The sequence below is a fragment of the Crocodylus siamensis genome, chromosome 6 (assembly GCF_052110815.1).
Source record: "Crocodylus siamensis isolate JL-2025a chromosome 6, ASM5211081v1, whole genome shotgun sequence".
Classification (NCBI taxonomy): domain Eukaryota; kingdom Metazoa; phylum Chordata; order Crocodylia; family Crocodylidae; genus Crocodylus; species Crocodylus siamensis.
In genome coordinates this window covers 24,341,354-24,368,752 of record NC_143400.1, presented here as the reverse complement: position 1 = coordinate 24,368,752, position 27,399 = coordinate 24,341,354, and the positions used below count along the sequence as shown (strand labels likewise).

The 27,399-nt window shown below is 52.1% G+C and overlaps 2 protein-coding genes across 4 annotated transcripts; both read right to left on the bottom strand.

Annotated features, from left to right (window-relative positions):
* Positions 1-10,975: 10,975 nt before the first annotated feature.
* On the bottom strand, positions 10,976-12,802 carry LOC149861751 (endogenous retrovirus group V member 2 Env polyprotein-like; the record flags this gene model as incomplete). Its single annotated transcript, XM_090053806.1, has 2 exons — positions 10,976-12,136; positions 12,717-12,802. Coding segments are annotated over 2 exons (702 nt in total), but the record flags the coding sequence as incomplete, so codon positions are not given.
* Positions 12,803-19,206: 6,404 nt separating this feature from the next.
* Positions 19,207-26,879, bottom strand: LOC149861750 (guanylate-binding protein 3-like). 3 transcript variants are annotated; one of them, XM_090055299.1, is made up of 10 exons: positions 26,755-26,879; positions 25,402-25,603; positions 24,979-25,106; positions 24,646-24,755; positions 24,363-24,556; positions 23,798-24,040; positions 23,105-23,379; positions 22,557-22,769; positions 22,185-22,287; positions 19,207-21,678 (listed from the first exon to the last, which is right to left on the bottom strand). In XM_090055299.1, the coding sequence occupies exons 2-10, from the start codon at positions 25,592-25,594 to the stop codon at positions 21,263-21,265; spliced, it is 1,875 nt and encodes a 624-aa protein (XP_089911425.1). In that variant the 5' UTR covers positions 25,595-25,603; positions 26,755-26,879; the 3' UTR covers positions 19,207-21,262. The 3 variants fall into 3 exon arrangements, with proteins under 3 accessions (XP_089911425.1, XP_089911424.1, XP_089911423.1); XM_090055298.1 differs by lacking the exon at positions 26,755-26,879 and adding an exon at positions 25,918-26,248 and having other exon boundaries at positions 25,402-25,701; XM_090055297.1 differs by lacking the exon at positions 26,755-26,879 and adding an exon at positions 25,918-26,248.
* Positions 26,880-27,399: the final 520 nt, after the last annotated feature.

The window sequence follows — 27,399 nt, the reverse complement described above, 5'->3', positions numbered from 1 at the left end:
CTACAAAGGATGGAGGACAGGATTCACCTCCAAGGAGGATTATTCTGCTCTGGTCTGGTCCTGCAGGGAGCAAACCAGGAAAGCCATGGCTGCAACTGAACTCCAACTAGCTTCGAGCATCAAGGACAATAAAAAGTCCTTATTCAGATATGTGGGGAGCCAGAGGAAAAGCAAGGGCAACATTGGACCCCTGCTGAACCAGATGGGGCAACTGACAACTGACGCCCAGGAAAAAGCCAACCTATTAAATGGGCACTTTGCGTTGGTCTTTCATCAGTCCCATGGGACGCCCATGCCCACTACGGGACAGGGAGGTCCGGGTGGGGGAGATCCCCTGCCCTCCATTGAAGCTGACCTCGTGAAGGAACAGCTTGAGAGGCTGGACACCTTCAAGTCAGCCGGCCCTGACACTCTGCACCCCAGGGTACTCAAGGAGCTGGCGAGCATCATAGCCCAGCCCCTGGCATGGATCTCTGAGAGCTCCTGGTGCTCTGGTGAAGTGCCCGAAAACTGGAAGAAGGCCAATGTGGTCCTGATCTTCAAGAAAGGGAGGAAAGTGGATCTGGCTAACTATAGGCCCATCAGCCTGACTTCTACCCCTGGGAAGATCATAGAGAAGTTTATTAAAGAGGCCATCCTTAATGGACTGGCTGACGCCAACATCCTGAGGGATACCCAGCATGGGTTTGTTGCGGGTAGGTCTTGCTTGACCAATCTCATTTCCTTCTACGACCAGGTGACCTATCACCTGGGCAAGGGGGAAGAGATTGATGTCATATATCTTGACTTCGGAAGAGCCTTCAATCTGGTATCCCATGATCACCTTTTGGCAAAATTGGCCAATTGTGGCCTTGGGTCCACCACGATCTGCTGGCTGGGAAATTGGCTCCGTGGTTGGACCCAGAGGGTTGAAATTGATGGTAGTCAATCATCATGGTGCCCTGTGACCAGTGGGGTCCCCCAAGGCTCTGTGCTTGGACCCATATTGTTCAACATCTTCATTAATTATGTGGACATTGGAGTCAGGAGTGGACTGGCCAAGTTTGCCAATGACACCAAACTTTGGAGCAAAGCATCCATGTCTGAGGACAGGAGGGTGATCCGGGCTGACCTGGACAGGTTCACCAGATGGGTGGATGAGAACCTGATGGTGTTTAACACCGAAAAATGCAAGGTTCTCCACCTTGGGAGGAAAAACCTGCAGCATCCTTATAGGCTTGGCAGTGCTACATTGGCTAGCGCTACGGAAGAAAGAGACTTGGGGTCATCATTGACCACAAGATGAACATGAGCCTGCAATGCGATGCTGCGGCTAGTAAAGCGACCAAAATGCTGGCGTGCATCCATAGATGCTTCTCAAGCAAGTCCCAGGACGTCATTCTCCCCTTGTACTTGGCCTTGGTGAGGCCGCAGCTGGAGTACTGCGTCCAGTTTTGGGCCCCACAATTCAAAAAGGATGTGGAGAAGCTTGAGAGAGTTCAGAGAAGAGCCACGTGCATGATCAGAGGTCAGGAAAACAGACCTTACGACTACAGGCTGAGAGCCATGGGGCTCTTTAGGCTGGAAATGCTGAGGCTCAGGGGTGGTCTGGTGGCCACCTATAAGATTATCAGGGGTGCTCAGCAGGACCTGGGGGAACGATTGTTCACCAGAGCGCCCCAAGGGATGATGAGGTCGAACAGTCACAAATTCCTGCAAGACCATTTCAGGCTGGACATAAGGAAGAATTTCTTTACTGTCCGAGCCCCCAAGGTTGGAACAGCCTGCCATCGGAGGTGGTTCAAGCACCTACAGTGAACACCTTCAAGAGCAAATTGGATGCTTATCTTGCTGGGATCCTATGACCCCGGCTGACTTCCTGCTCTTCAGGCGGGGGGCTGGACTCGATGATCTCCTGAAGTCCCTTCCAGCCCTAATGTCTATGAAATCTATGAAGTCTTTTCACCTTTCTCACTCTGAAATCTCCATCCCTATCTGCACCACAGTCACTGAAAGACCTGGTCTCCAGCTTCCCCCAGGCATGTGGTGCTTTGAATTCTTCTTTACCTTTTCTAGTGAATGATCAGGTAGATGTGGCAGGTTGTGGGCGCATACTTGGCAGCATGATACAGCAGCACTTTGGAGTGGACTGGAATATGCCTAAATAAATATCTGAAAATAGGGCCCAGGCAGGAAAAGCTGAATGGCTTCACTTTTGTTGGCTTCGCCAGGGTCACCTCCCCATTAACAATATGAACAATGTGCACGAGGGAATTGTCAACCTCTCCACCTGTCTGGATTCAGATAATGGTCAGAAGAACCTTTAGCCAGCATGACCGCTACCTGCAGTGCATGAGGACATGGGCAGGACAAACTGGATCATGGATTACCATACCTTCCAACATACAGCATACCCCAGAATGTAACATACACTTTATTTTTGAAACACAGAATAAAGAAAAAAATATGTCTCCAGGGTTATGACTGCATAGGGCAGGGAGAGAGCCCGATCTTCAATGCACTCACTCCCCTTTCCTGCTTAACTAAAGCTGGAAATGCTAGCTGCTGCTACTGCAGGGTCTCCAGGCGTGGAGCTATTTGTGTCTTTCACAAGAGTTAAAGAGTCATCTCATCAGGGCTCTGAAATATGAGAAGAAAGACCAGAAGCAGCTAGCAGTAAGCAACATTGCCCACGGAAAGGTTACCTTAACTATGATGACCATTATCCCAGGCAGAAAATCAGGTTCCTTACTTAACACATGCACCCCAATTTTGGGGAAAAGGTGTGTTTTGTATGTGAGAATATATGATAACACATAAAAGATCTTGTCTTACATATATACAATCCTGTATGTCGGGGGTTGGTTGGCAGGCCAGATCTGGGCACTGGATCTGGCCTGTGAATTCTGGCAGCATCCCATGGCCCTGCACAGAGATTTGACCGGCATGGGGGCCATGGCCAGTGGTGGGAGGCTGTGCCTATGGCTACACCAGGGCTGGGTCACATCTGTGCCAGGAGAGGAACAGAGCAAGGCCATCAGGTCAGAGCAGTGATCCTGCCTCAAACCCCAGCTGAGTGGTTCCAATCCATGGCTCATAAACCTTGCCAACCTCTGCCTTAAACCATGGCTGTAGCAAACAGTCTTTGTGGGAGGTATACAAGAACAGGACCCTTGTGCCCCACACGGCTCTGATGACTTCCCCTATCTTCCAACTGTACCTTTAAGGCATGTGACGTGCAGGAGGAGAATGGCTGCTATGGCCCCACATGGGTCCACCTGGACATTGAACAAGGGGCCGGCAACCATCCATCCCTGCAGCTGATGTGGCTTCAAGTGCTGGTCCTATTTGTACTAAAGGGTCACCAATGCCCTCACCTCGAAGCCAGAGCTGTTTCAGAGCACCAGGGCAAGCCTGCCCTGGAGAAATTAATCCTGAAGAGAAAGGGAGAAAGGGGAACTGGGTCAAGCAGTGCTGCTGGGAACCGTCTCAACTCCCACTGTTACCCAGGTGAGGAGACCTCATGCGGGTTCATCCTAGACCTCAAAAACACATGTCTACCGCACTGTCTGTCATACACCACATGCTGCTTCTCCTCAGGATCAGCCCTTGTGCTTTGGCCTGCTCTTTGAATCCCCAAGTAAGAAGTGTCTGGTGCCCTGGTGGCAAGGGCGCATCCGTGGGGGTGCGGTGGAGCCGTCGCAACCCCCTCTTTCCACAGTGCAGGGCACATGCTGGTGGATCCATCTTCTGTTGCCCCAAGGGCTGGGTTCCCTGTTATGTGAGGGGAGCAGGTGAGAAAGGGAGGACCCACCTTCTGCTTTCCCCAGACAGTGTGAAGGTGGGGAAAGCCTTAGGATGTCTCCTGCCCACCTCCAGCTCAGGGCTGCGGGCAGCGCTTCCAGAGGGCCCCAGGTCCCTCCTCCCCACCCACCTCTCCCATCCTGGCCAACTCTGTGGACATCCAGGGGTGGGACAGGAGGTAGGAGTGGCTGGTAGCGTGAGTATCACGCACTGAGTAAATATGGTTATACCACTTTTTATCTGTCTCTCTTCTGATTGTATCAGTCCTGTGTGGGGTTACACACTCAGTGCAGCAGGGACCCCAGTGTCACCTGTACATACACCGATACCTCTTTGGACCTGGAACAATCTCTGGCCTCACTTCTTCTAAAAGATCCTGAAAGACAGACAAGCATTAACTTGGCCCCACAGGAGTGTGGGAATTCGGCATGGGCAGAAGTCAGTGGAAAAACAGAGGAGGGGTTTTGGGAAGCATGGACAGATAGAATGGATGCAGAGAGATGAATGATGACCAGACAGAGAGGGGGCATGTGGAGACTGATGGGTAAAAAAATACAGTCCTCAACCTCCTCTGTCTGACAAAATTGGCACACATGTTTCCTCCTCTGGTCTGTAGTGGAAACTGCTCCAGCCCTATCCTTTTGTCTCACTGCAGAGAGAACAAGATATTGATATTGTGTAACATAGCCCAAGGGGAACTATTTCTTCTCCTGTGTCATTGCTCTTTGTGCTGGGGAAAAGGGATGGCTGTAGACTTGTGGGAAATGTGGGGTGTCTGAAACTTCAGATTACCATACGTCCTTGCATAAATCACACTTTTTCTCTCAAAGCCAGCGCCTGAAATTTTAGCGTGTAAGAAACATGTTACGACCACTTTCTGCCTGTGATGGGGAAATGTGAAAATCAAATCTGCACGGGACTCACAAGGGCCAAAACAATAAGCAGGCACAGCTCCCTCACTGCTCAGGTACTTATTGCAAGGAAATATATATTTTTTCATTCAGCATTTCAAAAACAAGGTCTGTATCATATTTCAGTTCATTCTGTACGTGAGAAAATATGGTACTCCCAACCTGGCTTTTCACAGCTCACCTGAATCTTCGTAGGAGCCGGGAGTGGAAATCAGCTCTCAGGCACTCAGACCTAGGGGAGGTGCAAAATAACGGCTGGAAGGAGAAGCAAAGAAAAGGGTGTGAAAAAGACAGGAATGCAGACTCCTTAGACTCCACAGTTCTCATTCAGGGAGGAACCACAGCACCATGGAGCACAGTGAGATCCCTGCAAGGGTGATGCAAGGTGCCACGCTATGGTAGTACTCTTATGAGTGCAAACATAATTCACGAAAAAACACCATGAGACTTTCAGATGACAAACCTCCATCTCTGGCCTCCTAGTCATCATCCACCAAGGGAGCCTGCACTGGCTGACTTGTGAAGGGGAGCCCTCGGTATTTCAGAAGCTGCCTGGTCCTGTAAAATAGCACATGTCCCTTCCCATGTGGAAGCCAGTGACGGGGCAGGGCCAGCAAATGCCAGGTTCCAGGACCATCCCTTTGAAAAGCAGGTCGGGACACCTTAATTACCCCTGCCCCCACCATCTGGTGGGTTACTAGTAACATTGGAGGGAGTTAGGGCCAGGTATGTCCATGTGGGACACCTGAGCCCAATGGGGCGCAAGGCCCAAAGTAGGTAGTGAGGCCAGGCATGTCCATGTGGAGCACCTAATCCCATTTGGGGTGCAAGGCCCCAGTAAGAAGGAGATGGGGGCCAGGCATGCCCATGGGTGGCACCTGAGCCCTTTAGGGTGTAAGACCCTGGGGACAGAAGGAGAGTTGTAGGCCAGGCACACCAACGAGGGGCACCTGAGCCCAAGAGGGTGTTCGGCCCCAGAGGAAGGGGGCAGAGTATGTGCCTCAGGCGAGGCGAAGGTGCAGAGTTGGGTACAGAGAGGCACCTGAAGGGCCGCAGCTGAGTAATTGAACAGTTGAGGCCCTGCGAGTAGGGGGCATGAGTTGAGGTCCTGTTAACTTGGGGGACTGAATTTGATCCAGCTAAGGCTTTGGATACCACAGGTGGGCCTCAGGATGACTGGAGGGTGCAGAGGAGATGTCATGGAGAAATGAGGGGGCGAGTCAACAGTCCTGCATGGAGAGCAGCTAGGAGAGTTACCCAGCTATGAGACAGGCAGAGTCTGCACAGTGTTTTGCGAACTGCCTAATGTTCACTCAGACGAGGGCAGTGGGAGATGCCCAAAAGGCCGCATGCTTGCTAGCTGGGGAGTAAAAGGAATCAAGCCCAAGGACCCTTTGGGATAGGGTAGGGTGAGTGTGGCCCTGGGGAAAAGGAGGGGCAGTATGAGTGAGACCGTGCGAGATGGTGGAGTGTGAGAGGGAGGCGGTATGAATGTGTCCTGTAACAGGGCAGGTTGTGAGAGGCCGAATACTGTAATGAGTTGGGCCTGGCCTCATGCTAGAGCTTTACACAGTGTCTAGAAACACCTGTGAGGCATGGGACATGGAAAGGGGAGGTAGGAGCGTGTACTCAAGGCCCTAGACATCAGGAGCCAGGAATGGCAACCTCCTGATGCAAAAATTGTGGTTCGTTTCTTTTGGAGGCTTGCAAATAATAATTTCTCAGGCACACACTATTAGCAGCACAAAAGGTGTATTTGCAAATAGGGTCAGAGCAGAGACAGAAAATCTCAGAGTACTCTGCCGCAGAGAAAACCCGCAGCCGGTACTATATACCCTCCCTCCTGGGCATGTGTGCAGAAACAGGAACTCTTACAGCTCATTTCCGGTTCATACAAACATACATGTAATTACGTCACATCATCTGTCGCATGTGCATTATAATTAACTACTTAAGTATGCGGGGCGGATAGGCATATATGCATCAGCTAATTACGCACGCTCAGAAAGCTCTCTAGGTCACCAAGAGTTGAAATCCCCCCCCCTTTCAAGGACACAGTCAGTTCAATTCCAGCTTCTGTAATCTGCATGTGAATTGTCAGTGGGAGAAGAAAAGAGAGTGATTTAGTATAAGAATAAGATAGTAAATTGGCCAAGGGGGGGAGAAATGTCCTTGGTGGTGTTTCTGCTTATCAGGTACGAGATGCAAACTGTGCAGTTCTAACAACACTCTATTCATTATGCGTTTCTAATAATATTTCTAACACTCCTGTGTCATTAAGATCATAATTACTTAACAGCAAGGCATGGCAGGAAAGATAAGCAGGCGGTGTGCCCAGAGGTAATGCGAAACCAGCACGGTGGCTGGTTGTGGAGCTCCCACTTCACCACAATGAGGTAGTGGTACCGCTGGTGTGGCACAGCCGCCCAGTGGACAGCACCACCATGGGCTAAATGATGCCACACAGGATCTCCAGGGCCTCCATGTTCACCGTTAGCTCCCTGCTGGCACCGTTCCCTACCAGGCACAGGGGCGGCTCCCTGGGCATCTTCAAGGCCATTGTTTCTCACCCAAATGCACCTGGCACAGCACGGAGGCAGAGCTGCTCTGGGTCTTCAGCGTTTCCATCCTGCCCTTTGCCCTGAGCAGCCCCCTGCCCATTACGGGTCCAGGCTCGGTGCTGACCTGGTGGGGCTCCCTGCACCTCCTGTGGCTGGGCCATGCCCGGGCTTTGCTCCCACCCAGGCTCCTGGGGACTTTGCGGCCAATTCTGGCCCAGTTGGGCACAAGCCATGCCAGAAGAAAAAATCCCAAGATTTGGGAGTTCTGTTACGAGATCATGAGTCAGACTTAATGTTACTTACAAATCACAACTCTTGTGATAAGCTCATGAGAGTTGGTGCATCTAACTCTTCCTAGCATACAGGATAGGAGCCCTAACTCCCAGCCACCTGCTCAAATTGCTTCACAACCCAGGCCGCCTCACTTCTCAGCACAGAAAAACAATCCCAGAGACACTGAATTTCCTTTCTCTGTGATGCGGGCAAAAGCATCCTACCTTCCTAGACAATGTAGAAGCAAGGGGTTAATTCTCCCTGCCCCTTCCCTTCTAGTTTCATCTAGGACAGTACACGGCAGCTCCTCCAAAACCAGCTGGCTACCTCCAGAGAGCAGCAACTTGCACCTCTCAGAGCTCCTGCTCCTCTCAGAGCCTGACTCACACCAAAGTTTCTCTCAGCAGAGAAACATGAAAGTCATTATGGTTTTGTTCCTCTTCCTCTCTCTGTTGCTTGCTTTCTGCAATCCAGTAAATAATACTCAAGGGGAAAGTGAAAGAAGATGGGGATCTTTTGCTTGGGAAAGGTTTACAGGAAGTTCCTGCCAGCTGTTTCCATCCCAGGTGCTGAACTAATGAGCCCTTCCCTGCATGTCTGTACCCCTGACATGGTTTGTCGTGCCAGAACTGGGCATTGCCTTAGGTTCTTGTCACTTTCTACCCAAGCGGCAGTTAGCCAATGCCGCATAGCTCAGACTATCAGCGGGTGCTTCCACGGGCAGAGAACAGAGAAAAATCGTCCTGTCCCCTGCTCATCTCAGTGCTGCAGCCAGAGGATACCAGCAGCAACTACCCTGTTGATGGTAAACACTGGGATGGAGGCACTTGGGTGCGTACAAGGCTGCTTATTGGCTCTGAGTGAAGCAAGATGCAGGCCACGTGCAGCACACAGGGGTACAAAGGCTGCCATGCACATTACTGAATGCTGGCAGGTCCCACTCCAGGTGCCACAGGTCCACACAGCTCCTCCTCAGGGCCACAGAGAGAAACCAGAGGTCCCCAAGGCCCTCCTTTGCCCCCTCCACTAAATCCACCAGATCCCACTCCCCTCCCAGAGCCAGAATATAGAGATCTTCTGGTTTCTTTCTTTCATCAGTACAGCATCCTGGGGAAGTAGCTCACTGCTTATCATTCATGCTTTCTTGAGGCTTGCACAGCTCAGCAAAATCTACAGTTATGCCTTGGCTGCCTCCATCTTACGGATTTCAGGGCGAACATATTCTCCAAGTACTGATCCTCCATCACTGGCTGCCCGTTGATTATCAGCTGCAGGGTGAAATCCCGCACAGCCCAGATGAAGCTGGAAAAGGAGCGGACAAAGTCTGTGTTGTCACACACACCACCTCCTTCCTGGGTCTTGACTTTGATGTGGTCCATCAGCTCGGACACGAAGCTGGTCAGCAGATGCAGTTAAGGAGTCTAATGCAACCGCTAGGAATGGACGAGGGGGGACCCAGCTTCATGCCCCCCAAAGCTCCCCTGCATGGAAAGGATACTGGAGCTGCTCCATGGTATAGTGGTCAATAGTACAGTGCCTTTGCTGTTGTAGACTAACAGGCTGCTGAGAAGCATGGCCAGTGTGAAGACCCGGTCCAGCTCCTCTCACCCACCTTCTCCACGTCGCCCAGCCCCCCCATGTCCAGCAGCACCAGAACGTGGTCAGACCAGCAGGGGTGGGGCACGCACCACATCCAGATGCCCTTGGTGTGTGACTGCACCGTGGAGCCCAGGGAGAAGCCTGGCAGGAGAGTGGATGACATGAGAGTCCTCACTGTTTTGTTCCTCTCTCTCTGCATCTCTCTGTTGCTTGCTTTCTTTCGTATAGTAAATACTGTTTCTACACATTCACACCCATACCGTGCAGTAAATATGGCAACTTATTCCGACTTTAGCATAAATTTGTTGCCTGCATCATACATAGTAATAGACATGTAGATGCCTTACTTCGCAGTAACAAGGCACACACAGCGTTTATGTGCTTTAATGCTTGCATGTGTAGATACCGGCCTATTCCCGCTTACTGCACAGTAAATTTAAGCCGGTGTTAATGCACGTATAGACATGCCCATTATGTCTATACCCCTGACACGGTCTGTCAGTGCTGAACCTAGCATTCCCTGCATCCCTCTCTCATCCAAGGGGACTGTGCCAGGCCCAAGGTCCCTCGCTTTGTGCCTACTTGGGGAGTGTCTGAGGGCTATCCACAGTGCACAGAGTGCTTCATCATGCAGCCAAGGAGTAACAGCCGCCATCTGCTCCTGCTTTACCCTCATCAACCCCAGAAATGAGGGTACCTGCCTTTACACTTCAGTCCTGAGCACACCAGAAACCCAGGCCTTGAGCATGGTGCCAGAAGCATCTCCCTTCACATCCTCATTTCCAGAGCTGATGCATTCCCACTTGGCCTCCAAAGGCTAACTTACATCTGCAGCCAGAGCAGCATCACATTTGGCCATTGAGCATATGCCCAATGTGTCAGCTGGGTATGCAGAGCTCGTGCTCATGCAGCTCCCCACTCTCGGTACCAGAGCTGGCTAGCGATACCTGCCAGTGGGCACAGTCTTGAGGTAGCTGGGAAGCAAGTAAGGGCTTCTCTGAACAAGGCTCATCCCTGCAGCAGCCTCTGCTGAGTCTTTCCTGGTGAAGAAGCATAAGAACCATCACAGCAGCAACCCGCTTTGCCCAGCTGTGGACCCAGAGGAAGGTCTAGCAGCTCATTAGGAACTAAGTGTAGATTCACAGCTTTCAGAGTAGGAAAAGTCACACAGTGGTATGCATTTCTCTCTCCTGTAATGGCTGATGTCAGTGTTGATCCTCAAGGGTGAATCTGTCTCAGCAAAATCATCTGTTTCTGAATAAAAGCCCCAGATGCTGGATGAATTCGTGCATGTGTATTTGGTTATGCAACTAACTTAGCAAAATGGTGATTTTTTCATAATGTTTCACAATGTGCATGTAGAAAAACACGTAATGTGTACAAGCACCCTTCTCCTTCAAAATGATACTGCCTTAAGCCCGAAGGAACTGCAGAGGAAGAGCCAGAGGATCTCAGCACCTTGTATAACTGGTCCCCAAGAGCAGACGTTAATGCTTAGAGCTGGAATCATGGCAGCCGCTAGATGTAAGGTTTGGCCTTTCTGTTTTAACACCTGCTCTTTCCCCATTCTCCATTACTGGCACTTTCACATGTTGGGCTGAAATAGTTTCATAGTAGCTAGGTCAGAAGGGACCTGAACAGATCATCTCGCCTGGCCCCCTGCCACAGGCAGGAATGAACGCTGGGTGCACAAGACCCCCGACAGGAAATCGTCCAACCTCCTCTTGAATTTGCCCCAGTAGGGGCGAGGACCTCAGTGTCGGGGACTCTAACCCAGACTTCCCAGGTCCATTGTCTGACCGCAAGAGACAGGCAACACCAGCAACGTCTTATCTCAAAGCTCTTTATTGAAGCGTGCACACAACACCAAAGAGCAGCCCGTCTCCTCCAAGAACCAGCCCCGCTTTTGGTGACAAGTAAGTAAGTTTATATAGACAGTTTCGTGTCACAGATTCTCCACTTAATTGACTCAACCCCCATGCTTTGAGCAGTTCTTATGCGTAAGCGTCTTCCTTATCATCAAGCACGCAACTTTTCTTTTCAGCACTGTTACTTATGCTAGTGAGTTCAAGGCAGGTTCAGTCTGTACCATCCCTGTTTATCAGCTCACATTCCAGTTGTCACACAGCATACAGAGAGCTCATGATTATCTTGTTTGTGGCCTCTCAGCAGTATTTTTCCATTTCAAATCTATATGGTGGTTTACCAGCACACAGGCAGAGAGCTCAGCCCATCTTGTGGGCCTTTGGACCCCCTCTCAAACATCCTATCTATCAATCCCCCCTTTGTCCCTAGAAGACCCGAAGAGGGGACTTTTGGGACACATATCCATTCATGTATCGAGGGTTCATTACATGATAGGGCCTTTTAACTTTGGGGGCCTTTTTACATAGTCAAGTGCCTACACAGCATCCACACCTGATGATTACATAAAGCAACAAAGGTTCACAAATAATAACAACAGCACTTTTAAGCAAAGTATGTAGCCACCCACCTATATTAGGCAACCAGCTGAATAAATCACTCCCCCAAGAGCTCCAGTTCGATCGCCTCCCTGCATGATCCTTTGCAATCTCTTTAAGGTGCTTTGCTCTTTCCCAAGTGGCATTATAAACATCAGGAATATATATGCAACATTTTTGTCCTATTATGGCACATGTTCCTCCTTGCGAGGCCAGCAAGATGTCTAGGGCCATTCTGTTTTGAAGAACCATTTGCCTTAGTTGCTTTTGCTCAGTAGCTAGATCTATGAGGCCTTCAGCAGTGGTATTAGCCATCAGTTCTAACACTCCCTGTATTCTCATCACACCCTCTCCTATGCGGTAAGTGGCCCCTCCGCAAGCAAAAAAGAGGGCGGCACAAGTTTTAGTCCAATCATTAAGCACTTTCCAAGTAAGGGATCGAGACCGGTCAACATCTTCTTTGGCGTCTCGCACGTTTCTTAAACGTCCAGAAAGAAGGTGGTCTCGATACAATACAGGAGGCTCTAACCAGGCTAAGTAGCAAGATCTACTTCACGAAACAGGCAAACTTAGGTATGCCTTCTCTCCACACACTCAATATACTCCAAACAAGGGAGGTTTAGTAGATGAATTTGCACGGTGGGACTCTTGTGACATGTTAGTCTCTGTGTACCAACCGGTCCAGGCAGGGAGTTTTTTAAAGCTAGGGAGGGTGGAATTGTCAGAGCAGAGGCAGACCGCATGCTGCCCTTCCGAACTGTTGGCTGTAGCAGAATGGATCTCTGTGCAGTGTATAGCCCGTGTCTCTACATTTCCGGGATCACTATTATTATGTAAATACTAAACTTTTCCATCAGTAGGGCAATGGTCTTTACCAGGATGGATATACAAATATGACTTGGACCTTTTTTGACTATCTTCTAAAGATATCCCTGTTTTCCTCGTGCTCCCAAACTGGGTCCCATTAAAGTAGGCTTTACACTCACTGATTTCCAATGACACATTTGTCTATCTCCAGAAAGCACCATTCACCAGGTCTTTTCCACACCATGAGGCACCTGCTAACCTGGATTCCAGCATCAGCCCAGGTTATATTATGGTTACCTGTGGGGTCCTTTCAGGATGGGGTCCAGGTCATGTTCATAGGGCTAAGGGGAATGGGAATCATGGGAAGACCGCTCTGGCTATCTACTGGCATTAAGGAACATACCCAACATGAAATGTTGTTTCAAGCTGGCATATGGGCTTTCATCTCATGAGCAAAGCGAATAAAGGCATTATATTTGTATCTCCTAATTATTCCAACCACTAAAAAAGTGAAGCAATAAGCAATACACAGATGAGTCCACTGACTCCCCAGGCAACTTTCTGTGGCCATCCTTTGGGGAGTGGGCACCAGTCTAGGTTTTCCTGAGTTTGAGCTTCAGGCCATTCAAAGGGGTAGCAGTCCATTTGCTCTGGACACAAAGGTCATCTGCTTCTGGCTCACCCGGTTTGTGGTGGGGTGAATATGCGTGGCTCCCTCGAAGTCCGATGCCATCTGCTTCTGGGGAACCCTTTACCAGGTCGGGTTCCCTAGCGAGGTTCCTTTTGACTCTGGTATGATGAACCCAAGTGGGAAGTTCCTTGACCCAAATAGCAGTGGGGCTCACCAGGATGGTCTCAAACAGTCCTAGCCACTGAGGTTGAAGTGGGGTCTTTTGGTAGGTTTTGATCCACACCGGGTCACCTGGCGAAATAGAATGAACAAGTTCCCACAATGGTAAAGATTGAGACTACGCTGAGTACTGTTGTAATGTTGCTAAATGCTGTTGCAAGGCTTTTACGTAAGCCTCTGTTTCACAAGTCAGATCAGTGTCACTAGGTATTGAAATCAAAGAAGTAAAGGAAGGGGGTACATGTCCAAAAAGTATTTCAGAGGGCACTAACCTAGTCCTGGAGTTCGGAGTGGTCCGAACAATATACAAAGCCAAAGGAAGAACTTGAGTCCATTTCATCCTGAGTTCCTTACACAGCTTAGTCAGGGTGGCTTTTAGAGGTCCGTTCATACGCTCCACCTGGCCTGAGCTCTGAGGGTGCCGGGGGCATGAAAAACCCATTTTGACCCAACTGCCTCAGTAAGTGCTTTACAAATTTTTGCTGTAAAATGCATTCCCTGGTCAGAATCAATTTTTTCGGGAGGGCCAAATCTTGGCATGATCTCATTAAGAAGCACTTTGCAAATTACTTTAGCAGTGGCTTGGGCAGTAGGAAAGGCTTCTACCCATCCCAAAAATTGATCTACAATTACCAACAAATGTTTTTTTCCTTCTGAGGGGAGTAAATCAGTGAAATCAATTTGATGTGCTGCATGCGCCTATGAGCCCATCTGCGCCCACCAGGTGGCGCCTGTTGGCTTGGCCCTTTAGGATTACACTGCTAACACAGAATACAACTTTTCACCACTCTCCTGGCCATTTCACTTAATCCAGGGGACACAAACTGCTTAAGAACGACTTGAACTATTTTATTTGCTCCCAGACGGGTGTTATTGTGAACCTTTTGTAGCACCTCACGCTGATTGCTTCTAGGTAGGATAGGACGACCATCACACTCCCAGATTCCGACAGGATTAGATTGTGCTCCCCACTTTTCCTATGTTGCCTTTTCAGTATCTAAAGTTTGTAGTTGCCACTGAGCTAGGGGGGAAATTAAGTCTAGCTGAGCTCCTTGCAGGGCTGCCGCCTTGGCTGCCCTGTCGGCCAAGCTATTTCCTATTGTGACAGGGTCAGTTTGCCTGGTATGAGCTTTGCGGTGTATCACTGCAATCTCCTTAGGAGCCTGAATAGCTTGAAGCAGCTCGGCAATTTCCTTTCCATGGGTGATCTGAGCTTCAGACGAGGTAATGAAACCCTGTTCCTTCCAAATTGCACCCATGGCGTGGCACACTCCAAAAGCATATTTTGAATCCGTATAAATATTGACTCTCTTTCCTTTAGCACAGAGGCAGGCTGCAGTCAGGGCTTTCAACTCTGCTGCTTGGGCACTCGCTCCGGGTGAGAGAGCCTCTCCTATTAATACTGTCTCGCTATTAGTAACTGCGTATCCAGAGTGTCTGATTCCTTCACGGACAAAGGCAGAGCCATCCACAAACAACTCCATTTCGGGGTTTTGGAGGGGAACATCAGTAAGATCAGGGCGAGGGGTGGAAATTAAGTCTAAAACCTGCAGACAATCATGCACATATCCACTACTTTCCTCCTGGAGCATCAAAGAGGCCGGGTGTGTTTTTGGTGTGCCTCCTAACCATGTTTCAAGAGGACCGGCTGGTGTTCTTAAAGGTGAGGGAACACTTTCTCCAGCTGCCCCCCTTCTCTTCTTTCCCTACTCTTTCCCTGTCCTGTTTCTCACTCTGCCAGACAGGTGGGAGCACGGGAACAAATTCGTCTTCCTCCCTGTGCGGCTCTCAGGCATAGGGCGGGGGATTTTTATATGAGTCTTCCATACAGACAGCTTCAAAAGCCACTCGTCCCTCCATTGGTTTATAATTATACTACACAAACAAATAATTCATTTGTCCTGGTCTGAGATAGACCAAAATATCTCGTAAGAAATTCATTCTCTCTGGGGAAAAGGCTCCACACTCCGGCCAGTCTCTAGTTGGGAACAAATGAGAAGTAAATGACGGCCATTGGATCCAACACAAATTTCTCATCTTAGCCTTGGACAATCCGGCCATCCCGGATATATCCTTTCAATCCCTTAGGATGAGAGACAACGGGGCGTCCCCCAGGCATTTACTGCCGCCTTGTCTCATTTCCTTGTACTGAGCACTCACTTACCTAGTTCCAACCAGGTCCTGCTCAAAGGGCAGGCTGATGTTGCTGGATTTCTACAGGCTTCGGCTGGTTCATGGGACAGCGCCTTATCGCCAACACAGGATCCAGCCGCCGGGCAAGGCTCCTCAAAGTCTGAGGATGCGCGCTGCATTGCTTCGGAGTCCAATCCCACACCGGAGAGTCAGATGTGCCAAAATTGTCGGGGACTCTAACCCAGACTTCCCAGGTCCGTTGTCTGACTGCAAGAGACAGGCAACACCAGCAACGTCTTATCTCAAAGCTCTTTATTGAAGCGTTGCACACAACAACAAAGAGCAGCCCGTCTCCTCCAAGAACCAGCCCCCCTTTTGGTGACAAGTAAGTAAGTTTATATAGACAGTTTCATGTCACAGATTCTCCACTTAATTGACTCAACCCCCATGGTTAGTTAGAAACTTCTAATGCGCACGCCAGCTACACAATAAGAGGCTTTGAGCAGTTCTTACGCGTAAGCGTCTTCCTTATCATCAAGCACGCAACTTTTCTTTTCAGCACTGTTACTTATGCTAGTGAGTTCAAGGTAGGTTCAGTTTGTACCATCCCTGTTTATCAGCTCACATTCCAGTTGTCACACAGCATACAGAGAGCTCATGATTATCTTGTTTGTGGCCTCTCAGCAGTATTTTTCCATTTCAAATCTATATGGTGGTTTACTAGCACACAGGCAGCGAGCTCAGCCCATCTTGTGGGCCTTTGGACCCCCTCTCAAACATCCTATCTATCATCAGGATCACGATTTCTGGGAAAGTTGGAGTAAAACTAGTTTTGGATAATTAAAACCAAAGCTGCTCTTTAAATAATAATAATAATAATAATAATAAAAGAAAAATCCTATTTTGTTATGCCATCATATTTTGTTCTGGCACCACAAAGAAAAGGTGGAAGAAGGAGAAGATACTACACTTTATGGAGGAGATCTTTCAGGGAAAGTGGGCTGCAGTCTCGCCAGATGGTAAGGATTTGAAAAAGCCCAGTTTGCAAACAAGCAGCAGCTTCCCTGACAGCATGTGCCCTGTGCAGAGACCCTTTTCTCACATTATGGCACTGCACTTGCAAACAAGAAGTTTCTTCCCATAAACTGTCTGTGAGGCTCATACCGGCTATTATTCCTCTTTCCAGAGGCTCCGTGTGGGGAAGGGACTTCCCCCCAGAATCCCACAGCTGTTCTGCAGACAACTTCCCTACAATTAGTCTGTTTCTACTCACAAATAAAACCAAGTTGTTCAGATTTCCCCATCTTGGATTTCCTCATTTTCTTGTGAGATGATGGCAACTGAGCTGTATTTTCCTGCAAAAACCGACCTCCAGCTCAGACGAGAGCCGGTGAAAATGGCATCACACTACTCCATAAATAAGGAACCAACCCAGCTCACATCTCTTCAGCTGACAGATAACAAATAGGCTATTCTGGATTTCTAGCCTGGCAAACTTGCCTTGAGATCAGAGCATCAAGCTGATTTTTATTTTTATTTTTTGGTGTTGCCCAATCACCTACAAAGAAACTGTCACTAGCCCCTATGTAACAGAACAATCCCAGCTGCTCTGCAATCACCAAGTTGTTTCTGCAGCTTTCAGAGGGTTAAAAAGCTGGGTTTCTTTTCTTAAAAGCCACCTGTGCATCAGCAAAATTGGTAGATGTGAGTTATAATTTCCACCCATGTGATTCTATCACTTCAGATAAGGGTCTTGCTTTGGTAAGCACTGTTAAATGGCAAAATAATTAAAATAAAAGTATATTATTTCTGAATAGAAATGCCTCACCACAAGCAAACTTCATACTTGCTGGACAGGAATGCCCAACTCTTGATCTCTCCCTACTGCAGCGCTACCACCGTGACTCAGTATTCCTAGGAAACCATTTCCTTTTGTCCAGCCGGAGACAGCAGGCATCTCATGCTCCTAACGGCGGAAAAGTCTGTCCCAGTGAGTACGTGAAGAAATGCAGGGGGCTTTGTCTTTCTGTTTGCAAAGAGGTTTTTTTTCCCTGAGAAACTGCTCCAACTCTGAAAATGCTAGTAACCACTGTGGTCACTCCAGTGCACCTCTACACACCTTCCCTCCTCATTGCCCATCAATCACAGAGTCCTAGCAGGGATATTATTAGTATGAATGAAATAACCTCCAGAGTATGTCAGGTGCTGCAAAACACAAATTAACACACAAACCCTGCCTTTTTTTACACTGGGGGAGGAAGAGGGAGGAGGAAGGCCATCTTGCCACAGCTTTCTTCGTTATGCAGCCCACATGGCTAGATTTATCTCTATGCCTTCTAAGTCCTCAGTCAGCCTTGCCTGCATCTCCCCCACACATCCCGTGTTCCTGTTTCTAGGCCCCTGCATTCTTGTGCCCTTCCCCTCTGTGGCAAAGTGGGAACTCCCTGACCAGCCACAGTGCTGGTTTCCCCACCTGCCTCTGGGCACCCCGCCCTCCTGTCTTTCCTGCCATGCCTTGTTATAATTAATCATGTTAATTAAGGTGGGAGGCTGCCCATTTCTTTCCCCAATGCCAGGGGGTGCTATATGCAGCTCCGTTCCTCCCCTACACTGCAGCCCAAGCCTCCCAGATGGCATCCAGATGACAATGCTCCCGGCTTACAGCCGGACCAAGCTTAGCCCTTGTTGTCAGGCCTCAGAAGCACACACATTCATATCGCTCACACACATTCATATCGCTCTCCTCTCACTAGGGCCTCTCACACTCCACCCTCTCTCACAGGGTCTCTTTTATGCCTCAACAACTTGTACTGCCTTGCTCCCTCTTGGGCAGGCCCCTTAGACCATAGGCTTTATGTAGCTTGCACCCTTGGGTGGCAGACATACCACCTTTTGGGCCCCTCCTGCAACCCTCACCAGGGTAGGGGCCAACCAATTAGACCGGGTCTAAGCTTGCCCTGGCCCCTTCCAGGGCAACTCTATATGTTCATACATACTGGGCTCCCAGCCCTCTGGGTTTCCCCTCACTGGGGCTCCTCATCTCCACCCCCTCACTGGGGTTACAGGGCTTCCCTCCCCGGTGGGGGTCAGGTGGCCATAGCCGTGCCTGGCCCCTTCTGGGTCTTGTACCCTCCCTGGGCTCAGGTGGCTTCAGCTGTGCCTGGCCCCCAGCTACCTGCAGTGATAAATGACCCACCCAAAGGTGAGGGCTGGGGTTAAGGTTCCCTGAAAGGTGTTTCACCAGGGTGATAACTGGCCTGGTATTTCCTGGGGGCTCCTGCACCACTGAGGGCCCCACCAGGCCACCCCTGCAGGGGGCAGTTTTAGGTCATGCCCAGGATCAAGAGCCTCCAAACCATCCCCTACAGCTCCTGCCCTTCCCTCCAGGACGTTGCATACAGGCTTGCAGGCAGGTGATGTTTTTGCCTCACCTGCCAGCAGTGAACTGCTTGTTTATATATGTGGCCAGAGATCTAAAATGGCCGCCGCAATCACGCACCTGCTGGCTGCTCAGCTCCGCTCTTAAAGTGGCAGCACCCACAATGCCCTGCCACACACCTCCCCTCTCAATATAGTTCCTGGGGGAGGTTTCCCCTACTGCTCCGCCAAAGCAGGCTCCCCTCAAAGCCTGTGAAAACCCTCGAGTGGCGAGCACCCCCAAAGGTGCTCCACCACACCCTCCCCATTGCTCATGCTTCCCACCCAGGTGCAGATCTGGTCCCCAAAAATAGAGCAGTAAATAGTGGTTGGGGGTGGAACTTGCAACTGGGAAAAAAAGAAGAGATCTGCTCGTGGACAGTCAAAGTATTCATGATTTTCTTGTCAACTTAAATGTACAAGTTGTGAGGAGTCCAGCAGATGGATTAGGTTTAGTACAACGTCTGTCCTCAGAAAAGTCTCTCTTGATGAATATCATCTCGGGAATTATCTTTCTGTCTGCAGCTCCCCATTTGTGGCGAAGTTTGCAGTGAACCAGCTCTAGCAGTACCTGAGATGAAGGAAATGTTTGTGGACACCTCTCCTGCCTCCATGCTAGATGGGGAAGTTGATAGCCAAGATAAGGGAAGGGATAGGTGGTAGTTGCTGGCGGCAGCTCAATCAGATAATAGAAAGCTTGTGCTCTATAAAATAGCGATCACGGTATAAACATGCCAGGTCATGACACTGATGCCCGAAGCTGACATTCAAGAATACAAAGCGTGGTTGCCTAGAACCAGTTGTGGCTGTTACACTCCTCTTGAGTGCAGCTCTTAGTACAGGTGATGCTGGTAAGTGGTGGGACAAGAGGAAAGTGCAGGGCACTGGCAGGTGGCCGACCCCTTGCTGGAGCGTTCCTGCCTTTCGATATTTGGTTAGCAACCCTGCCAGATCCTCAGCTGCTCCTGGGTTTCCAGAAAGCGGCAGAGGCCAAACCACTGATTTCCACCTTCAATGCGGCAGGTCTCCAGATTCTCTGTCAGCCCCAGGCCTCTGTCATCTCACATAACCTCTGATATTACACCCAAAACCCACTCAAACTTCAGGTGTCTGTCTCACCGCGCGGGCTGGTGAGAACCCAAGCCCTGAGGATGGGAATTCCTACCTGCTTCCCCTGGCTTTTCTGGGAGAACGGCTGCAGCGTGGCAGTGGAGCCCCGAAATGGTTGTGATGAGGATTTGCCACTGATTAGTACTTCTTCATCAGACTCTCTCTCCACTTTTGGATATGCCTTTAAAGGTGATCACGGGCCTATTTTATTTTGAGGGTTAGACACCTGGACAGAGAGTGCAACTTCCCAGAGCTTCTCTCACTGTTTTCAACCAGAGTTAAATGCGCTGGTGCTTTGGAAAACGCCCCCTCCGCCTCCCCCCGTCTTCCTAAGGACCATAAATCCGTTCAGAAACCCCTGTCCTGCCATTTGAAATATGACCACAGGCCGAGCATGCTTCTTGTGCCTCTCCTGTCCTGTGGTGTCACACGCTTCCCAGAAGTCAGGTCCCTGCAGCAAATTGGGCAATAGTCTAAGGTCCCCAGTGCCCCTATGCACCGCTGGAGGCAGCTGCTTCCCATGCCCTTCCTACCAGTCTGACACAAGCAGGGCACATTGGGGAGTCAGGGTTTATCGCTGGCTGAACTAAGGCAAAGTCTAAAATTCTGCCTTGTGTCCACAGCCCCTAGGCAGCAATGGTCAGGCCCGGGACACCGAGCAAACAGTGTTCTCCAGCTGGAGGGCACGCTAGGGATGTTAGGACAGGATAACGTGGCTGAAGAGGGGGGCTTAGTCTGGCACCTGGAGCAGACTTTTGTGGGGAGTGTGGGACATGTGTAAGAAGCACTGCATGCGACTCAGTTTACCCAATGGCTGGTAGAGGAGGATGCCAGCAGGGTGCTTCCACAGGCAGAGAAGAGAGAAAAGTTGTCCTGCCCCTTGCTCATCTCAGCACTGGGGCTGAAGGATACCAGCTGTGACTGCCTTATTGATAGCAAACACTGGGATGCGGGTGCTCGGGTGCATACAAGGCTGTTTAATGGCTCTGAGTGAAACAAGATGCGAGCCACGTGCAGCACATGGGGGTACAGGGCTGGAGCAGGTGCTGACATGCACGTCACCGAATGCAAGCAGGTGCTGCTTCAGGTGCCACAGGTCCACACAGCTCCTCCTTGCAGCCACTGAGGCAGGGCCACAGAGAGAAACCAGAGGTCCCCTCAGCCAAACCCACCAGATCCCACTGCCCTCCCAGAGCCAGAATCTAGGGATCTCGCATCACTGGGCTGGTATTTCACAGCTCGTGGATCACGCCGCCCTGGAGCTCGCATGGCTAAGCAGAAGCTTTGAGCTGCAGACACAGGCTGTTCCCTGAAGCGCCAGCAGGCAGGAAGCCGGCCTTCCCGAGCGGGGCGCAGCTACTTGTGTTTGGAGGTGCTCTTTGGCTGGGCCATCCGCCGGGATCTGGTAAGACTTGTGAGGCTATTGATGGCTCTCAGGCCTTCCCCGATGGTGGTGAAGATACCTGAGAGCAGGCCTGTCACATCTGTGGACTTCATCTCTTTCTTCAAGCTCTCAATCTCCTCCTGCATCAGCTCGGCTTGCTTAGTAAAGCCCTTATGCAGCATCGCCTCTTGCTCCTTCAGCTTGCACTCCAAGGCCTGTGCAGCCTCCTTCCTGGCTCTCTCTGCCTCGTCCTTCATCTTGGCTTCCAGCTGTTTCAGGTTCTCCTGGTAGCTGCGCTCTTGGTCTTTCATCAGCTGCTCCGTCTGCATCCTCTTCTCCTCCGCTGCCTTCCTCTGCTGCTCCAGCACCTCGGCTTTCTGCTTCTCATCTGGATAAAAGCAGTGGAGGGAGAGGAAATGCAGTCCCACTCCCTGCTCTGGAAAGAGGTGACCCAAGGGACCTGGCCCCTTCTACTCAATCAATTTATGTGATTGGGTCCCCAGATCCCAATAAAAGTTGGACTTTGGTGGTGTTTGGGAACTTCAGCCCTGGTCCAGGCTGGGAGTAGGGGTTGTATCTAGGTCAGTTCAGTCCGTGGCCTCACAGCACTGACCCACTGTAACACATTCAGGAGTTTTCCACCTGCTCACTTAAAACAGCCACATGGGAAATGAGCATCTGAGTGAGGTCAGGTGCTTCTCCACATCTTGTGCTGGTGGTGACCCAGGTCACGCTGTATCTAGGGATGCGGGTTAGAGGGGACACACAAAAGCCCTGGACCAGTGGGAGAGCCAGGAGCCTCCATCATGGGCCACAGACAGAGGTGTGAAAGACACCTTTGTGTTGCTCCCAACCTGCCAAAAGAAAGGGCAGAGGATGGCTCACGGGACGTACCTGCAATGTGCTTCTCTGCCTCAGTCAGCTTGGTGTCCGCCTTCAGCACTGCCGCCGCCTCTGGCTGCGTCTTTGTCAGGAACTGATCCAGGACCTCCTCCGCCTGGGGCGAGAAACCAGCCATCCCTGGTTATTCATGAGCTCTCACTAATATACTCACTAGATGTTGCTTCGTGCCACTTCGAACCATTCTCGGCGTGCTGTAACAGGACAGGGAATCTGACTCAGCCGCGGGGCTGCACGTGGCAGATCAGCTGGGATTCAAGAAGCCAGAGTAAATTCCAGCTCCCTCCTCCGGGTGCTGTGTTACCTCCTACGACAAGCCAGCCCCAGCGTGGAGCAGAACAGAGGGAGCGGGTCCCAAGCACCCACCTGGACCCCTTTGTTGGGTTTTCCCCGGTAACTCTCCACCACCTGGCTCAGGTCTGCCTTGTAGACCCCATAACCACCCGGTCGTGAGTAAACTCCATCACTGAGGTTCTTCTTCATGGGGGCTGAGAGCTCCTCCAGCAGGGCCAGGCAGGTCTCCTTGGAAACATCTTCATTTTGAGCCAGGATGTTTCCATACTGTTCGGCTATCCCGACCTGCACAACAAAAGGCTAGGGTTGGACTTCTGTCCCCTCTGGGCTCCTCTGCTTCAGGAACGGACCTGTGCACATCTGTGTGGCAAACTGGAAGGAGGGCACACCCGAATGGTCACTGGCCAACTGGAGGGACCGTGGATCCAGTAAACCACTGACAAGATAAAGGCTGTTGGCCAGAGCTCTTAAGGATGCAGCAGTTTCTATCAAACATCTGTGGTCAGCGAGGCCTCAAGACACCATCCCCCAGCAAATGAAGACTAGCCATGGTCTCCAAGGTTGGACCATGTACAGACAGGCTATAGGAGTGCAGACCCACACCAAGATGCCCCACCTACCATGAGCTGCTGCTGGTATTGCTGCTCACTGTCCTTGAAGGAGCGCTCCATGAAAAGCTTCAGGGCTCCCTCTTCGCATTTCCCATGGGCCTCCAACAGCTCTTCCAGCTCCACTGGCAACTGCAGCTCCCTCATCTCAGCCTCGTAATGAGCCAGGGCCGCCTTGATGGCAACCTCGTTCTCTATGGCAGCCAGGGCGATGACGGCATTGTCAATGCAGGGCACTTGCCCACTGCGGATGGTCTTCACGTAGTTTTGGACCAAGGAGCTGAACACTGGGAGTAGGAGGAAGAGTAAAGATCTTTCAGGGAGCAATACCACCCCATAACAAGCAGTTAGGATCTAGTGGGATGTTTCTAGGCCTCCTTGTAGCCACAGATGGCAAAACCCTCTGCCAGTGAGAGGGAGTCTCCTCCATCCTGTTGCTACAGGACAGAGGCCAGGGAGGCTGCACCTAAATCAGAGTAGCCCAGCGACCATCAGACTCGAAGCTCAAGGACAGAGCAGTCGAGAGCTTGAAGACTGGTTGCCCCTGGGGATCTCTCTGCAGAGTGGCTGTGGGGACCCCCCTGCACCTTCCACAACCCGCTCAAAACAATCCTCCCCTTGGAGGATGTGCTACAGCCCAGACAGCAAAACAGCATGCATGGACATCGGTGTCTTTCTGCAAGAGCGGCCGTGTGGTAGACGTACTTCGCCCATTGACACAGTGCCCTCCTTTGATTGTCTTGGCCTTGGCTTCTTGGAAGACGTAGTTGCAGAAGCAGCGGGTCTGCGCCAGGAACTGTGGGTCCAGGGAGCTCTCAGGCAGCAACTCGAGTTGGCTGATATCCTTTGAGGGGACCGGCTGGACAAAGATGAAGCACTTGCGGGTTGGGAAAAAGCTGCGGAGGCACTGGCGTGGCAAGTTGTACTCCATCACCCTCTTGCCACTGCCTGTGGGTCCAGGGAGAAGCAGAGTTACTGAAAGTCTGGTGGTACCTGCTGAGGATTGTTAGCACGGCCCTTCGGACATGCCAGTTGCAGGGCGTCACAAACCGGCCCAGCTCACACCAAGGTCTGGCTCGATGCTAACAGAGTTCAGTTTTGGAAACAGCCGATGAAGTTTCATAGGTGCTGCGGTTGTCAGAACAGCTCTGCTCACACCAGCCTCTCCACATCTTCCCCTTCCCTGTATCCATCTCTGCCCAACGAGGGCAGGTGAACAGGGCCCAGCGGACCCACCTACAGAGTTACCCATCAGCTGCCTCCCTCTTACCGGGCTTCAGGGCAAGCGCGTTCTCCAAGTACTGATCCTCTGTCACTGGCTGCCCATCGATTATCAGCTGCAGGGTGAAATCCCGCACAGCCCAGATGAATCCGGGAAAGAAGCGGACGAACTCTGTGTCATCACCCTCACCATCCCCTTCCTGGGCCTTGACCTTGATGTGGTCCGTCAGCTCGGACACAAAGCTGGTCGGCGGGTGCAGCTAAGGAGTCTAGCGCAACCGCTAGGGACAGGCTGAGGGGCCCAGCTCCACGCCCCTGCATGGAAAGGATACTAGAGCTGCTCCATGGCATACTGGTCGATGATGCCTTTGCTGTTGTAGACCAACAGGCTGCTGAGAAGCACGGCCAGCGCGAAGATCCAGCAGTCATTCTTCGTGTTACCCTGGGGAGGGAGGACAAGGCACTGGGGTGGCTCAGCCAAGTGGAGGGACAGCAAAAGTCACCAATGATTTTGTCTGCTGAGGACAACACAGGTTGGAGAGCCCACCCCCACCTCCAGCATGCCAGTGGGGCTCTAGCCCACACTGTTCCACCCCACCAAAGTGCTGGGAGGAGCAGTGTCACCCAAGGACACCCAAAGACCCGGTCCAGCTCCTCTCGCCCACCTTCTCCACGTCGCCCAGCCCCTCCGTGTCCAGCAGCACCAGGACTTGGTCAGACCGGCAGGGGTGGGGCAAGCACCACATCCAGATGCCCTTGGTGTGCGACTGCACCGTGGAGCCCAGGGAGAAGCCTGCAGGCAGAGGGATGCAGGAGCTGCACACACACAGCAGTGAACCCGGGAGTCCTGGCTCCCCTGCACCTGGCTCTAACCCGCTACCCCCACTCTCCTTCCTGGACTGGGGACACAACCCAGGCATCCAGGATGTCAGTCCTCTCTGCCCTGAGCGCTGGATTCAAGCCCTTCCCAGAGGTGTGGACACGAACCCACAGGACAGCTGGGAGGTGGATGACGGATGTACCAGGGGGCCAGACATCTCCCTGGGGGCTCCCTGGGGGGACAGGAGACCACGTCACAACCATCTTACCTATCCTCTTTCCGGCCAGCTGGTTCATGAGGTAGGACTTGCCGGTGCGGTACAGCCCAGCGATGGTCACCACCACCACGGGCTGGGTGATGCCACGCAGGATCTCCAGGGCCGCCGGGTTCACCGTTAGGTCCCCGCTGGTGTCGTTCCCCACCAAGCACAGGGGCTGCTCCATGGGCATGTTTGAGGCCATTGCTGGGAGCTGGATGACAGCAAAGCGACTGTCCTGTGCAGGTCCCACGGGCCTGTCCAGAGCCCCGGGTCCCTCAGTCGGTCCCCAAAATCCTCGGGGCACCCCTCCTTTATGAAACGAATGGACGTGGCTCAAGCAGATGGGGCTGGGAGCCAGGACTCCTGGGCTCCACCCCGGCTCTGAGAGGAGAGTGGCTGCGGGCCAGCAGTCCTCTTTTCTTTTAACCAGACTGTGGCAGGGCAGGCTTGTGCCCCCCCAGGACAGGCCCCCCATACCTGCCACCAGGGTCAAGGCTGAGGGCTTGGATGGGGAGAGTCACTCACCGGTGCCCAAAGCCCGCGCTGCAGCACAGGCCTCGAGTGTTGCTGCCTCTGGGAGGCAGGACCACAGCTCCCAAAAGTGAAAGGGAAAGAAGCAGAGGATGCTTTCTCCCCCTCACCCGGGACCCCCCCGGCAGCCCGTCCTGGCCTGGCAAGCTCTGCCTTGGGCTGGGACGTCTCAGTCAGTGTCTCAGGGCAGGCAGGTTGGAGGGGCTGGAAGGCAGCCAGGAGGCACAAGGTGGGGGCGAGCCACTGCCCTTCCTGCCAGGCAGCCGATTCTGGGAAATCAGCAGAGCCCAGCCTGCACTGAGTGTGCACGCATCAGCCCGGGGCAGGGCAGGCCGGGAAACTGCACGAGCATGAGCACGAGCACGAGCACGTTCACGGAACCACAAAAAAAAAAAAAAAAAAGTGTTCTGGCACAGGGACCTCGTACAAGCAGCTGTCGGGCGGGGGGGATGGGCTGAGCGAGTGCTCAGCATCACGTGGGACTAGTGCAATTTGGCAAAGCGTTGCTGTCTCAGCTGTGGCCAAAGCTCAGCCCCCGCCACCCACACTTGGTGCCACCTCACACGGTGCCTCTGCCCCCACGCGCCTTCCCCCTCCTTCTCCGTCCCTCAGTGCACAGGATGGCCTGGGCCGGCAAGTCCTGTATCTCCTCCGGCCGAGGCAGGTCCTGCCCGCGGGCCGGCTGCTTGAACACGAAGCACTTGCGGGTGGGGAAGAAGCGGCATACTGCCGCAGACCCCCCAGCCATCAGTGAGAGCCTCCCTGCCCCAGGCCAGCCCTAGGTACTTGGGAGGATGCCTTCACCCGGGTGCAGCCTCCCCTGGCACCCACCCCGCCTCAGCCTCAGCCTCAGCCTCAGCGCGTGCGCCACGTCCTGGTCTGCCGTGATGTCCCGCCTGTCCAGATGCAAGTGCAGCCTGAAGTCCCGCGCGGCCCACGCAAAGGCCAGGAAGAAGGGCACGAACTTGGCCCCATCCTCCCCAGCCACCGGACCCGCCCTGGGCACCGCCTTGGCCCGGATGTGCTCCGTCAGCTCCTAAGGAAACATGGACACTGGTGTCCCTGAGATGGGTATGGGCCCCACGGCCCAGGGACCCACCACTTCCCCCCAGCTGGCAGCAGCAGCGGGTTATTAACCAGCCCCGGGGCCAAGGATACTGAAGCTGGTCCAAGGCGCTGGTCAATGATGCCCAAGCTGTTTTAGACCAGGGTGCTGGGGAGCAGCATGGCCAGTGTGAAGATCCATGTGTCGCTCTTGGTGTTGCGCCGTGGGACCATTCCAGGCTCCCACCTGCCCAGCGCTGCTCCAGGAGGCCAGGAGTACGAGCCACACCATGGGGAAACCGAGGCACGGGGAGGGACTCTGCACATCTCAGCTGGCTGAGGCTTGAACCCAGGTGTCCTGCGCGCCGGCCCTCGCAGGAGTGAAAACCTGGAGATGGAGGAACCAGCCCCAACTTGCCTTGCCCGCCTGGC

What these genes read in the sequence shown, in the direction of transcription:
- LOC149861750 (XM_090055299.1), bottom strand. Translation starts at nt 25,594, where the DNA reads ATGGCCTCAAACATGCCCATGGAGCAGCCCCTGTGCTTGGTGGGGAAC. An exon ending in GCTGGCCGGAAAGAGGATAG is followed by an intron (nt 25,107 to 25,401) that starts GTAAGATGGTTG and finishes CTCTGCCTGCAG; the next exon opens with GCTTCTCCCTGGGCTCCACG. An exon ending in GCACTGTGTCAATGGGCGAA is followed by an intron (nt 23,380 to 23,797) that starts GTACGTCTACCA and finishes TCCTACTCCCAG; the next exon opens with TGTTCAGCTCCTTGGTCCAA.